The following is a 15,108-nucleotide window of genomic DNA, read 5'->3' on the forward strand; positions in this document are numbered from 1 at the left end:
GAGAATCTGAGCAACAATAGTAAGTCAGTTCTCATACATGATTTTAGTGACTACATTACCTTGGCAATTGTGGTACTTCCAAAGACATTTTTCATGTCCATTACACTGTCAGGAAACAGAACAGGTGGGAACATATCATACTTTATTTGCTCTCCGACCAGTTTGGCTCCTTGTAATATTTTCAGCTCCGGAACTGAGGTCCTGTCAAACAGGACTTCAAAATAATGCTGTGGGAGACCAAATATTTTGCTGGCTTCGCCACGAATTTTGAAAATGACATCTGAACGGCCACTGCATAGCCTTTTTTGAAACTTAGATTATAAAAAAACAATTTGTTACTTTTACATATGAAATGAATGGCGTAAAACAGACATACCAGGTTGCCGAGATGCTGGCTATCCTTCATTAAACGATGGAAGTGGATGGGAATGAATTCATGCAGTTCTCTAATTTGCGTCTGCTCTTCCGCAAGTGCTGATGCATAGCGTTTTGGAGAGTCCACTATCAGCACATCAGATCCAGCTGGCCGTTCTGCTCGAAACCACAGTAAATTTACCGACATATCAACCATAATCCCATATTTCTTTGCAAGCTTCCCAATCTCCTCATCATGAGCAATGACCTCCTTTGGGACAGCTGATGCCCGAGCTCGTGTAGGCTGCTTTGCCTTAAGCAATGCATTGTCCCTTTTCAGCCGCCTGTTGTCATTGCGGATCTCATGTAAGTGCAGTTGCGTAGCCTGAAGTGCCTGTGATGATGCTTGATTTTTATGATCCGCAGAAGGCAACACATTTACTTACTTTTCTGAGCTCTGCAATGGATGCACCATCTCCCGGCATCGCAAGTGCCAGGAGATCCTGTCTATGGCTGTTATTAGATGACTGGCCCTCAAATGTGTGCTTCTTGTTGCCAGGTTCGTCACAGCTCTCCTCCAAATCATCACAGTTGTCAGTTGTTTCTGAAGAAAAGACACGATTAAAGTTCTCTTGTTCATCTGAGTCTGAATTGCCGTCATGTCATCTTGCACCGTGTTGAGGCATCTGGCTGAGGAATGTTGGGTCACGTCAATGCTGGGAGGGCAAACATAAACAGCGAGATTTTAAAGCAGTTGCAGCCGGCTTACATAAAATGAAACACGAGGATGCTGCGTTTCCATTATGTATACATTGTAACATGAGGATGCAGCAAGCCTTTGGTGCGTTGGATGTATGATATTCATATTACATCAAACGCCTTTTCTCCTGTCGTTTCCACTACCGATGATGTTACCATTACAGATAATCTTTTTCAAGTTTGTGGTAGGAATGATGGTACTCTCGGCGTAGGACGAGTAATGAGCAAGATTCGGAGTCTAATATAAATTTAGTGATCAAACGAATGCGGATAATCATCCTGTCAGTCTACTCACCCACTTATCCTGACCCAAAATCAGCCTGGCAAGCCAAATAGCAGCAGCAGCTATCAATGATGGAGGTGCAGCCAACAATCTCCACTCTAGGCATTGATTCTCGAGGAAGTACTTGACAATTGTGCAAGCCTTCACGTCAAATTTGTCTGCCTTGCTGATCCGCCTCAAGAAGTGCATTGGGCTGGGATAACTCAAATTCCAGTCGAGCGTCTTCAAGACATAGCACTCTGCTTGGAGGATCTCAGTTTCGAGCGAGATAGGTCCAAGAGTATTTGCTTCCCTGAGAGATATAAGAAAATCCCAGAAAGCGAGCAGAGCTGGGTGTGTCCAAGCGGTCTGAGAACTGTTCGCTACCCCTGATACTGGGCCACTGGGAAGCAGAATGTCCTCGCCCGGTAGTGGATCCAATATGACTGTGATGGTCGCGTCATCCCAGGGTAGTCTTCCACGTACAGGAATAAGCTAAGCTCCCCTAGCATAAGGAGTATCCAGATATTCCAGGACTGATTTGGAATTATATGGTGAAAATGGTACTTTGTCTGTTGTGGCATAGGGCTTAACGCGCAACGCGCAACGCAGTTTTAGGCAGGCAATCTGTAAAATGGGCAGAGTAAAAGTGGGGCTATTGTGCGATCCATTTAGGACGATTAATGTTGAAAGTTGCTCTAAGCCAAAAGACCACGAACCTGAGGTATCACTGTGAAAAGTGGAGAGATGTCATAACGGGTCCTTTTAGATGGCCTTACCAAATCATTTGGAGACGGTTCTTGTGAAAGAGATCGAGCTCTACGTCGAGAAGTCCTAGCCTCGTCTGTGAGCAGTTCAGGATCTTGTATTTCGGACTCGTGTCTGTTTATTTTCCCCGGACGTTTTCGGTCATAACTATGAAAATAATCAGACAAATATTCAAAGTCTGTGCTTTCAAAGCTAGATAAATCATCTAGCGTGAAGTAGTCCCAGTCCGTAACGCCTGGGCTTGCCCCCCAGTCCTTGAGATCCCGAGCCCACGAGCCAAACCTTCCTTGTTCCTCCGACGCTAAAGTAGGAGGATCTAAAGCAAACTTGAATAGTTTCCTATCGGAAAGGTCTAAGAATGAATTCAGTTCATTGACAATACCCAAACGAGGACAGATAGTGCACACCAAAGTCGTATTCGCCAAAACTCGCACTGGTGTTCACCCAACCATTTGAATAACACGCAGCATTTACGAGAGCCCTCCCGTTTTCAACAAGAGACGTTGGCGGAGATAAGTGTACGAAGAATCGGCACAGTACAAGAAGTGCGCAATGGATAGAGCCACAATTTCTTCAACCTTTGCCGCAACAAAAAGGCAAGTGATACCGACTAGTTGCAACTTTGCAAGGGAAACGACGCGTGCGGAAAGGAATCGATCGATAAGGTTAACGCACAAGAACAGTGTTTCTGGCAAAAGACGAAAACGGACGTGGACTTGGACCAGCCAGTCAGTGAGGATTCCACGCATCTTCCACGCAAGCTCTTTCTGGCTTTCCATGTAGTTCGGGTTGGGCATAGTGGTAAGCTGCACGTTATGAATCATCAGTGATATAGTTAATGAGTATGTCAAAACAATGCGCACCTCGATCTCTTTCATGTAGTTAAAGATCTCAATCATATACTCGCTAACCATCAAATGGTCGTCTGCATCCTCGGCATTGAGGTCATCCCATTGGTCACCGTAGGGATCTGCCTCTGGTTCACTATTTGCGTAAGCTTCAAGAGCAGCTTCTTCGGCTTCCTGTTGTAACTGTTCTTGTTCAAAGAGTTTCACTTCGTCAGGGATGTCTGAGGACGTGCGCCGCTTCTTGAAGACACAATTGTCCTCAATGTCATCCTCGTGCTTTGCGGGGGCTGAGTTGGCAGGCGAGTTGGAACCTCTGATGGACAAGTCTCGTCTACAACGGTTTGCAAAGCTAAACCCGAACGTCTCATCGAGACCCGGCGTGGCTGAGGTTCTGCTGAGGGAGCTGCATTGGTAGTTGGATGGTCATCGATTGCCATGGCATCTTCATCTGCAACCTTTCCAGACTCCTCCTTCACCTTGTCCAGATTCTGCGCTTGAGGTGCCACAACTGTACTCCTTGTGGCAAGATGTGTTGTAGAACCTGAGACAGTGCACAACGGTTGCCTTGCTGCAGCAACCAGGGACGGTTTCGACTTGATCACAATGCCATCAAATTTCTCCTTAACCTCCTTGACGGGATCAGCTTCTTTCCTCTTCCCTTTGACTTCCTTAGCTGGAATGTTAGTGGTTTTGTTCTTGTTCACGAATCTCGTGACTTCTCCCAGAGCCTCACACTTTCTCTTCCCTTGAGTGGCGAGATTGACCTTGTTCTCATCATTACCGTTCGCCTTTGCTCAAGATGCAGTGGTTGCAGCAGTAGCTCAGGTCAGACCACCAGTCGTAGCAGTACCAGAGCCATTCGATGATGGGGGTTTCACTCGGGCAGTAAGACGCGATGGACGAGCATTGGCATTCTCGTTATCTTTAAGAGTTGTCGTACGAGTCGTCCGCATTACACGCCGTGTCTATTAAATGAGCGATGAAGTCACAGCAACGAGCGAGTAAAAGATAGAGAAAGCTCACAGGAATATTCGAAGCCATGAACAAGAAATGTCCGTTGAACAATAACTAGGATATGATAGACAACAGAAATGAAAAATGAAAGGGTAAGAACGTTGCAGACTGAAGCCAAAGCTTGTCTGTTCCCAGTTGTCCTTAGGTATGCTTCGCTGGCAATTCGAACCACATCTTCTTTGTGCGCAAGAACCAATCAGAATCGACTGTGTCAATGAGAAAGAAGTCGCCAGAAACTTCGTAGTCTGGGGCCATAGCTGCACCACAAACTATTGAACGAAGAGGGACGAACTCAGCATCTGAGCGTGAATTTGCCCGAATTCGCCAGAGCCCAAGGTCCTTGTCTTTGTGTCACCGCTGACCTACTGGAGCATCATATGGTTGAACCAGTGCAAACGGATAATCAACCTGATCAATGGTACAAATAAATAGCATGATGAGGCGAGCAAAAATCCTTGAGTCCACTGTTTGCAGTAGGACACAATCATATTGTGGATGATTGTAAAACCAAGGGTTACATCGAAGGTAATCGGTATATTGTTGCCAATCGACTATAGATTCATAGTCAACTTTCATGAAACAATATTCTGTAATCTTGTCTTCAGCCCCCAATTTGATGCGTTTCCCACCAGGGAATGCTATATTATTTGCGCTGAAAAATATGTTAAGGTAATTTGAGAGCCTTATACGAAAGCTTGTGAATGCTGTATCATCCTTGCGTGCTTCTTCCAGGCCTTGAAATGATGTTGCAGGACACTTTGAGCCTAGCAACACATGACTCGTTTTGGTGATCTTCAAGTCAACTTCATCCCCTTCAAGATCACCCATTAACTGGCTATCAAAAGCTGCTATATCCTGGCGGATAAAGCATGACACCAGACACTAATGGTCAGCCTGAAGGATCTAAGTGATGATATCAGATACTGGTTGTCCTTATAAATTAGACAGACCAACCTGTTCAGCAACGTGTTTGAAGTTTGTTCGGAATCGATAAGAATCCTTGAGTGGGCCATGTAACTGCTCGTTTGGTTTTGTATTGTAGTTCCGGGTTACGCCTTTTGCTTCGATGTCTTCAAATGCATGTTTATTCATGTGCATCTTCGGAAAGTTCCAACTTTTGTCTCTAAGTCCATCTGCCGCCTTTAAATATTCCTGCACAAGTCTTTAATAATTAATGAAAAATAATGATGGCAACCTACATCCATAGCTTGTGAAAATAGCTTCAAAGCTTGTCTACCAGCTGCAATAGTCTCTGTCGTGTGAACTGTTAGTCCTGTATACATATCAACATCAAGGAAGAGGTGAATGCTCTTCAAAAGAAGATGTGCTGGCTTGTGTAATCGAACATCAAATATATTGTGCGAAGCAAAGATAACCATCTACAATAGGTATTTAAAAAACGACGAAGGATGAACCATACTGATTATACCTTGGATATATCTTCATGCTTTGTTGCATCCGAAAATTCTATGCTAGCCACTCTGTCAAAATGGTTCAGATTTCGCCAACGAGGCATACCATTGAACCTAGTGTGATTTAATATATGTTATAAGTGTTAATAAGATAAGAGTGCGTACTGATCATCAAGCTGATGGGATGCTGCTCGGCCCTCTGCTTCTATCCAGAATAAAAACTCCTTCCAGAGATGATGGCCCCATAGGCCACTATTATGTGCATGTAGCCGGTCCCAAGATAATGCTTGATGCACATCAGAGTAACGGAACCTCCAAAAGACATTCTTATCCCATATGAGCATAATATAGCAGTATTAAAGATATCTCACCTTAACAGGACGAAGTCCACAGTTTTTGAGGACAATTCCCTTGTCTGCCGCTGTTTGCTGCTGCTCCGCTTCTAGTAATATAGATTCTGAATGAGCACTGGTCCGACGAGTAAATGTCTGTGTTGTATCTGAAAGTTTGTCCCTCGGTACAAGGCATATTGGGCACGGAAAATTACAATTTGTCCCACGTAATGAAGACATTGCACATCTATGAAGGATAAATAACTAGTTGATGGATACAAAGAATTTACTTACTGTTCCTCGTAGTCAGCAGAAAGTATCAAAATAATAGGGAAAAGATAAAGAACATCACCCTCAGTGCGCTGATAATAATAGCCAGTCTTGGCATGAAGTTCTAAAGATTCAACAACTTTTAAAAATGATTCATGCTATACGACATTCTTGAAGTTAGCAAAACTCTTTTTACCCTTATGTTCCTCATCTTCCGGCACCTGTAATGAATAACCATTATGCTCTGTATAATAGTGTGGATTGAATAATATATACCACCGGAAGCCACCCTACAACTCTTCCACCTCCAACACCTGTACCATTTCGGATATCAGTGGGCAAGTTTGCACATCGTGCAATTACGGGATAGCCCTTTACAGTCCCGAAAGAAGACAGAATTGTTTTATCAGCATATAAAATAAAACATAGAGGCTTTCCACCATCTGGAAGCCTTGACTACAACATGTATATTAATTGTATACAATAGCAAATAAGTTCAACATCACATACTTGAATATCCCAGAAATCCCCAGCTGTCCATGGTTCGTCAATGAACTGTACAAAATTGTCACCGTTAAATTTGGAAAGCCGTTCGGCATCAAATACAAAGTGCTCTGAGAGGTGCGGGTTCCCTAATAAGTCCAATGCCCAATCCCACAGCGAACGAAAATGAACATCAAAGGAATGGTCTTTGCCTTGATATGGTACATTGATTACAGTCTTTTCAAACTGGACTTATTTGTTGTCAGTTCTTATACGCAATAAATGTGTACAATATCACAAACCGGAGTTAGGGCATGAGAAGCAATCTTCCATGTCTCGTAAAGGTCAGATTGATCTTTCAGAGTGAACGAGCCAGGGTCTTGTATACTCTGGTGAATGACCTTGACTAATCTATTTATCTGGTCTTTATTTAACGCTGCTTCAAGAGCGACCTCCGCAAATTCAAAGTCAACCCGGGATTTGAATGGCTGCCACGGACATGAGTTTTTGATGCGTGCTTTGCCAGAAAATCCACGTTTGAAATCAGAGAAATGGTCCACTTTTGCAGTGCGGCCACTTGTAGGGTGGTACTCAGTTTTGATATCATCTATTTGAAGACTTTCCCCCATGAAGTTCAGCCCGACAGGGGGTGCATCATGAAAACGAGATGATCCTGTAAAGATAAAATAGTAACGACCGACAAGCACCAGACTGATATATACCTACCATAGTTATCTTCTACGTCAAAATTGGTGTCGGTGTTTTCCCATACATGTTTTGACGAAGATCCCACTGCAAATTGTTTCTCTAGTTTTTTCGCTAAGCAGAAACGTTAATGAGTACTCAGTTTCCATGTCAGACTGATCTGCCTACCTTCTTTTTTTTCTTTCCGAAGCTGCTTGTCTAATTGAAGGTCTTGCGCCAAATGTGCCATCCGCTTTATACATGTTGCTTTGTGTCTGGGGAGGCCCATAGGCTTGAAACGTCCCCCGCAGGAAGGGCAAGCTTTGAGGCCATCATCGTGATTGTCGAGAGCAATAGATTCTGTGTGGAGATACACACTGGGAACCTTTTGCTTGTCCTTCGGCATGCTTATCAAGGAGTTGTTGATACAGAGTTCTTGAGGATAGAGCTTGAAGCCAGTACAGATATACAGTTATGGGCGAAGCTGACTATGTACAGACAGATTGAAGGACATTGTCGTTGGTGAGAGCGAATTGATGCGGACGCAATGTGGTTGCCATTTGGTTGCAACCGAACCGGCCGACTGTTAGTAAGCTACACTGCTTGCACGCTGCTTATCACACCAACCCAATCACGTGCTCTTGCAACCAGTATAGGAAATCTCCGACATATGCTCCATGGAGAACAATGGCTGCTTTGGCAGAGACCGGGTTTATCCGGTTTTGTCATCTGTTCTGTGTTTTGGTCCCCTTATTGTGGTGAGTTACCTGAGCATTAGCATTCATCTCTATGGTGCACAAAAAGGCAAGGTAAAGTTTTTCAGCACCAACTCATTTAAAGTACAGTTTTGCAGGTATCTCTGATAATTGACATTGTTTGATCATTGCTGTTTACCCCGTTTCTGCCGCACTTAGTTGTAGGTGCTCCAAAAATTGTATGTCAGGATCTGGCTCTGTCTGCTACCACAGAAACCACTATATTGAATAGAAAGCAAAGGAAACGAGAATGAAGAGGCGATGGTATCAAGTCATATGAATTGCTTACAAATGAGAGGGCGAGTCATGCAGATTGGTACATAAGAGGTATAAAAGTTCGGGGAAGAAAAAAAACTTCAATGTCGAAATGGAAACCTGGAACCTCTGGGTCCAGGAATAATCTAGCTTTTTTCGCAGTGATACTAGGCACATCACGCAAACGCACCGTCAATAAGTTTTGCGATACACAGAACGTATACTATGCAGGAGAACAATGCAAGATTGATACCGTATAGGTGCAAGACATGGAGATGGGGACGGGAGTAACACAGTATAATGGAAAGTAGGAGTAAATAGGTTGTGTACGAAGAAACACTCTTGAGACTAAAACAGGGAGAAAAGGGAAAAATAATCAATATCGAAAAGCAGAAGAGAAGGAAGCGTCGCAAAGATGCACAGCATATGAAGGGTGCCAGATGAGCGATATGGACACAACGTGAGAGTTTGCTAGAATAGAAAGGTGCAATGAAACAAAAATGTGTCAAGAATAAGCCAGGTTTAGACAGCGAAATAGAGATAGTCTAATGACAACAGTAAACCGGAGTAAACCAAAAAAATGACAAACAACATAAAATCAATAGAACAGAAAAATCATCGTCAAAGACAGGGAGACGAAGACGTGATGATATATTTTTATGCAGAGACAAAAACCTCCTTCACAACATCGGGCGTACCATTAGTTATAGCGGCAAAAGACATGGGGAGCTTCGTGGTAATCGCGTTGTCATGAGATACGTCAGTCTGAACGCCATTATGCTCCACGACCGGCTTACTGTCCTAAGAGAATGAATTTGAATTTACCGATAATCAAAGAGACCAAGGCAGTTTCATACCTGCACATTCCTCGGAGGGCGCTGCTCGGAAGGAACAGACTCCTTCATGTTGTCTTTGCGTAAAGGAGGCGGAGCTTGCAGTATCTGCGCCGCAGTAGGACCGTTAAGACCATTGAACAGAGGGCCACCAGAGGCTGAGCCTCTAGACGGGGGTGTTGTAGATCCTCCTAGGACAGGAAAGTCATCTGCGTTAGGAACTCTTTGCCTTTGCGCCGTTTTTTTGTCTACTCGGGGTACGTGACCTGACTTGAGGCCCTGAACATAGCGAGAGCGACTACCTGCATCTGTAGATTGCGAGCGAGTCGATCCTTCAAACCCATTCTGACGATGAGCAGTCTCCTGTACCTGACAGTTTAGACATGCGAATGACTTATTAAGTTAAAACAGTGTCTCACCTCCCGCGCGGAAGTATTAGAATTTTTTTCTTCAATTGGGGGAAAACCATTCGGTGCACCACCACGGCGCGGACCGCGACCAGCAAAGTTAGATGGGTGATGAACATTAGGCCCATCTGGAAGAACGTGAGGGAACCGACAGTCGTCGCTAAGCGATAGTTAATGCATTTCCATCAGCTGGCACTAAAAAGCTAACATACCCATTCCTACACCTGCCCGAGGGGAAGAAGAGACAAGGTGGCTTACGTCCACCTCCAAGTGAACCTCGACGCATGCTTCCACGACGGTGATGACCCATACTGTCACGATAGTTTGACACTTGACCGTAGCCGTTCTCAGAAGCGTGCATAGGGGGGGATTTCGGGCCACCGTTCATATCGGGGAAATTGGAGTGTATATTGACGGCTTGAGGTGGATAGAGGGCTACGGGATCAGAACGAACAGTAAAGGGAGGAGCAGAAGCGGACCCATTGTGAGCAACATTGTGATACATTATTTGTGGGGATTGCGGACCGTGAGCGGACTGCGGTTGATGGAGAGGAGGGAGAGCGGGAATAGAAAGAGGAATGGGAGCCTGACCCGGATGAACGTAGGGCGAAGAAGCGGGGGACATATGACCGTAGGGGGTTTGATTGGGACTGAAAGGACCTTGTACTGGAGAGAGAATGTCGGAGCCCGATCTAGCATGAATGAGTGGTGGATTGGGGGGAGTGTTGTGAGGGCCTGACGGCGGGGTGTTTATGTGAGAAGGGACTGGTGGAGGAGGATGAGGAACACCATAATAATTGGGGGGATAAGAATGGGGGGCCATGTGGTCGTAAGGAGGGGGATACTGAGGTGGGGGCGGCATTGGACCCGAATAGTACGGGCCCTGGGGATGAGCAAAAATGCAAGAAGAGCCATAGCGACACGCAGGGAAGTACCTGCATGGAATGAAACGAGCGATTTCAGGGGGAGGAAGATTACCTGGACCAGATTGATCGGGGAGAGGAAGGGAAGGATAGTAGGCGATAGAGCCATCGGGAATGGGAGGTGGTTGAGGCATGCCAGGATAGTACGGGTAAGGAGCAGGCGGGACGGGATAATAGCGCTTTGCAGGATCAGAGTTGGGGTCCTGAGGATAGTTATTATCCTGGGGAGTAATTGCAAAGTGGGGATTTTCAGAGTGAGCAGAAACAATGATGTCCAATATGATGGGGTCAGAAGTATATTGTTGGGGAGAAAAAGAAACGTCTGCGTCTGAAAAAGAAAAGATGAGAAAGTGGGAGCTGAGAAAGATAAATCGCAAACTTTTGTCGAGGAGGGCTTTTATGACGTCAAGATGAGCGTTCTTTACGGCCTGGATGAGAGGTGTTGCACCGTTGTGATCTGGGGATAAGGTAAGGGGGAGATGGTAGGATAAGAGAGAAGATATACCCGAGATGTTGATGTCTTGGGGGGCAGCGTCTTTGAGAATGTCGAGGACAGCCTGGATGTTACCGTCAGCAGAGGCGTGCCACAACGCAGAGACCATTGAGCAAGAATAAGAGATGAAGTGCACAAATGAAAAAAAAAAAAAAGAAAAAAAAAAGAACAGGAGGAGTCGTCTGCCAAACTTTCTTCGGCTTTCGGCTCTCCCTAGTCCTCAAAAAATTGTGTGGGAATATTTGAGTTCATTATCTAATCTCACGTGCTACATCACGTGTTCGCATCATCCCTATCTACTTGCTACTTCTCAGTTTCCCCAAGAGTCGTTGCGCCGGCCCTCCTGTCGTTTCAGGTAGATCAAGTTCACGCGACGGAGGCCGACTCATCAATTCTTGCACTCCCTCTTGCACTCGTTTCCCTGTCTTCACATCAGTATTTCTTCTGTACATGTCCTCGGTAACTATTACCTTCATATAGCACCTGGTATATCTGCCGTCACCCTCCGTTAGTTCCCTTTTTGACTTGTCACTATTCCACACTCACCCCATTCGCAATTGGCGCATCAACTCCCAGTTCATCAATTATCTTCTTCAGCCCCTTCGCCGTAGTCACACCCTCCGCCACACTTCCCAACGTCTTGATGATCGTCTCTAACGACTCTCCCTTCCCTAGTCGATATCCTACAGTGTAGTTCCGACTGCTCGACGAACTACACGTTAGGAACAAGTCTCCTACTCCTGCCAGGCCTAAAAACGTCAGCGGTGATGCCCCATAGGCAGTCCCAATCCGGGTCATTTCCGAAAGCCCTCTTGTAATAAGACCTTGGCACAGCTGTCAGATACCTCGTTTATTTATGCGAACGTGAACCTTACTAGCTCGTGTGTTATTTTCAAATCCTAATCCATCAGACATTCCTGCCGCAATCGCGTATACATTCTTCAGCGCACCAGCTAATTCCAGCCCAATCGGGTCTCCACCTGTGTAGCTGCATCTCAACAACATCAGTATCCCACACACATCGAGAAAATATGCTCTTACCAACGAAACCACGGTTGATGGAACAGCTCAGACGCCTTCTTCGCCTGCGCTTCACACAAAGAAGCTACAGACACTGACGTGGGTTGTCGTCGGACAACTATTTCCAGGTCAGTGTATAGGTAGATAAAATCGAACCAACCCGCTCGCACCCACTTTCCTTTGCAAACGACGGTCCTGACTGTGAGTATCCGCGTGACTCAGTGAATGTAATCCACCATCGCGTCTCTTCATCCAACTCACTATGAATGTAGCTGACCTCGCTACCTCACCTCCACATGTGTCTGCGATAATCTCCAGTGTCAGTGCCTGCGTACCAGTCTCTATACCTTTGTTCACAAAAATCAGAAGAGGTAACTTGTGCGAGTCGATCTTTGGACGCAACGCGCTGAGCGTATCTCTAGTTGGAAAACATGAATACGATATGTCTAATAAATGACGTTTATTTCAGACCTCAGGCCCTGAGTGGGAATAGCAAACAGCAGCACATCCATTTCCTGAATCAGATTGCGGTCTGGGATATCTGGCCCCACAGCTTGGATGTTCGAAGAGAACAGGTGGTCCTTCAGATATCCTGGATTGCGATGATGCAAATTAAAATACTGAACGACAGTTTCATCGCGAGACCATATGTAAACGTCGTGATCAGAATCGCCGAGATGGTCTGCGAGACAACTTCCAAAGTTTCCCGCTCCGAGGACGAGTACCCTGGACTTTGCAGAACTGTGCTTTGAGATCACCATTGGAAAATTTGACCGAAGAAGGAAGCGGGAGTAATTACGGGTGAATAGCAGTGGACACTTTGAAGGACAAGTGAAGCATGGGTTCGGAGCGTATCTAGCCTTTTGTGGTGCTATCAAGCTCTTAGGTCGGAAAGAGAGCGTCCAGCGAATCATGTACGCGGTTCTGAAAGAAGTCTAATGATAACAAGTACTAGCATCAGCGAATTGAAGTGACCGTGACATGCTCTTTATCTACACCGCTAAATTTGTCTCACGCTTTACCCATGGCAAGTCCTAAGTCATTTATCAGCAGTGGTCAGACCCTTGGTCCGGGGTTCACCGAATAATTAAATCAAACCTCACTAACGTGTTGCAGCACAGTCATTTATGGGGGCATTAGATCCAAGGTCTGCGAGAGGTATTCGGGTGGTATCGGGGATGTATGGTTGTTATCTATATAGTATTTACAGTCTTGATTGTACCGTGGCCGAGTTTGTAGCATCTCTCAAATGTTCAATATAGATGTTTTTCCGACCTCAAACAAACCATGCGTAGACATTGATCAGAACATCACCATAAGTATACTTGTAATTCCACGTCAACAACCTCAATTTTAAGCACATATCATCTCAGTATCAAGGACACAATATGTTACGATACACAATTTTCGGACCTTTAATTTTCATTCTCCTCTTTAACTTTATACTGTAGTTTTCACACACTGTGCCCTGCGGCACTTTCCATTTTGTTCAAACTTCACCTTCTCACGCTGCGCTGCCTTTATTCTTATTTTAGCTACAAGTCTCTCATGCAGTGGAGCTGGTCACATGGGCTGCGCCCTCTGACATCATCAGCCACTGATTTTATCAACTGTACAGTACCCACAACTAACTCGGTCCTACCTAAGGGGTAACCACTCCCACTCATTACTCTTTTGCTTGTCTGAGTTGTGCGCCAGAGTAACTAACTCTTGGTTGTTACACAATATATTGCAAATCCGTCAGAACATTCACAGTGATGGAGTCATTTTTAACGGCTACATGATAAGAATATGAGAGGATGAAGGACTAAATACCCGCAACAACCACACGGCCATCGAAAACTAAAGTGACTATGTCTTGGAATCTATCCCAAATTGCACCCCTGGTTGATATGTAGTCTATATCATTAGCAACTGGCCTGGTGCTTCTCTCTGCATGAGCTAACACGCCCTTCTGTGCTATCCAGCCCTCCAAAAAAGATTGTTCGGGAGAAATCTTTGGGCTCCAGCGAGTCCATTGGCCACAAGAAAACTTGGGATAGGCGGCAATATAGGCCATCCAGAAAACCTCTCGCCCCCAAGTCCACTCCAGGGACTGTCTGTCAATAACTTCCATCAGTAGCCAACATTGTATCTTGTTCATGAGCCGTATCCAGCACTGCATGTCATAAGGATTGAAGCTGGACTGCAGAGGTAAGAACAACAGGGGGATGCTTAGCTCACAAGTTTCCTGTCAATCCTTCAGCGACAACATTAACAGGAAGTATGTGCTGATATATACCTCTTGATTTTGGGAGAAGACTGACATTAAACTTTTCTCCCCGTACTTGAAATCTACAGGCCCCTCCTTTATCACAGGCGTGACACTAGTACAGTCTGGCGGTAGTGTAATTGTTACCTTCAATGGCTGGAATACATATTTTTGGTCAAAACCGCCATTCATGAGAGAAAAAAAACTCACGACTTCTCCAAAGGAAATTCTTGAAGTTGGAACTGATCCTTCAAATATAATTGCCACATTCAATGGGCACAATCTATTTCTGGTCCCCCAGTCCCTGTGAGTGACTTGAGGATATAAAATAGTAGATGCGACTGTTGCCATTGAGTTGGTGAGTTGGAGGGAAAATGGATGAGTGTGGGAAGTTGAACACCAACACTACAGTGGCTGTGTTGCTTACACTGGCATCTGTTGAATAACCAAGTCCTGAGGCCTGTAGCTGAAGCTTTATCCCATCCGTGCTGATCTTTTCTTCTACCACTAGGAAATCAGTCCAATATGCCAAAATTTGTGTCAAATAATCACTTGGATCCTCGAGGTCAGTTACTTTGTCAAATACTTTCTTTTACTCTAAATTTGGAGCTGTAGTTTACAGATTCCTGGATAGAGATAAACATATCACGTATCTTGCTTGCCCAAAGCAGAATCAAGTTTTCCTACCCATGAGGCAATGCCATTTGGCTGGTCACAACTCCACCAAAAAACATGGTTGCCCCATTTCCAGACTTCTCAGAGAGTCTGGATTTTAGCCTTGTTTATCCGATACATCAACTCTTCCACCATCTCGGCCATTACCAGCACCGGACTTGCCTCAGCAAACATTCTTTGATCATATGGCGTCTTCACCTTCTCCCCATTACAATTCTCACTTGCCATACAACAGACCTCACTCTCCCACTGACCCCCAAGACCAGCCATTTGATCTTCTATTTCCATTTTGTGATTTATGGGGATCAAA

General features: G+C 45.0%; 4 protein-coding genes across 4 annotated transcripts; all 4 read right to left on the reverse strand.

Moving 5' to 3' along the window:
- Positions 1-1,225: 1,225 nt before the first annotated feature.
- On the reverse strand, positions 1,226-3,102 carry SERLADRAFT_344923 (uncharacterized protein; the record flags this gene model as incomplete). The annotated part of the gene is made up of 4 exons (XM_007312491.1): positions 1,226-1,351; positions 1,409-1,683; positions 2,646-2,949; positions 3,007-3,102. Coding segments are annotated over 4 exons (801 nt in total), but the record flags the coding sequence as incomplete, so codon positions are not given.
- A 1,254-nt stretch (positions 3,103-4,356) lies between these two features.
- SERLADRAFT_364543 (uncharacterized protein) lies at positions 4,357-7,131 on the reverse strand (the record flags this gene model as incomplete). The annotated part of the gene is made up of 10 exons (XM_007312492.1): positions 4,357-4,887; positions 4,960-5,145; positions 5,243-5,269; positions 5,435-5,531; positions 5,583-5,743; positions 5,789-5,996; positions 6,044-6,177; positions 6,296-6,475; positions 6,530-6,748; positions 6,805-7,131. The coding sequence occupies 10 exons, from the start codon at positions 7,129-7,131 to the stop codon at positions 4,357-4,359; spliced, it is 2,070 nt and encodes a 689-aa protein (XP_007312554.1).
- A 3,966-nt stretch (positions 7,132-11,097) lies between these two features.
- SERLADRAFT_375882 (uncharacterized protein) lies at positions 11,098-12,831 on the reverse strand (the record flags this gene model as incomplete). The annotated part of the gene is made up of 9 exons (XM_007312493.1): positions 11,098-11,273; positions 11,323-11,344; positions 11,399-11,676; positions 11,728-11,840; positions 11,894-11,990; positions 12,047-12,071; positions 12,134-12,290; positions 12,344-12,613; positions 12,672-12,831. The coding sequence occupies 9 exons, from the start codon at positions 12,710-12,712 to the stop codon at positions 11,149-11,151; spliced, it is 1,128 nt and encodes a 375-aa protein (XP_007312555.1).
- Positions 12,832-13,679: 848 nt separating this feature from the next.
- SERLADRAFT_404740 (uncharacterized protein) lies at positions 13,680-15,086 on the reverse strand (the record flags this gene model as incomplete). Its single annotated transcript, XM_007312494.1, has 7 exons — positions 13,680-14,057; positions 14,096-14,111; positions 14,179-14,238; positions 14,334-14,371; positions 14,551-14,630; positions 14,710-14,749; positions 14,931-15,086. The coding sequence occupies 7 exons, from the start codon at positions 15,084-15,086 to the stop codon at positions 13,680-13,682; spliced, it is 768 nt and encodes a 255-aa protein (XP_007312556.1).
- Positions 15,087-15,108: the final 22 nt, after the last annotated feature.

Source organism: Serpula lacrymans (genome assembly GCF_000218685.1).
Source record: "Serpula lacrymans var. lacrymans S7.9 unplaced genomic scaffold SERLAscaffold_1, whole genome shotgun sequence".
Classification (NCBI taxonomy): domain Eukaryota; kingdom Fungi; phylum Basidiomycota; class Agaricomycetes; order Boletales; family Serpulaceae; genus Serpula; species Serpula lacrymans.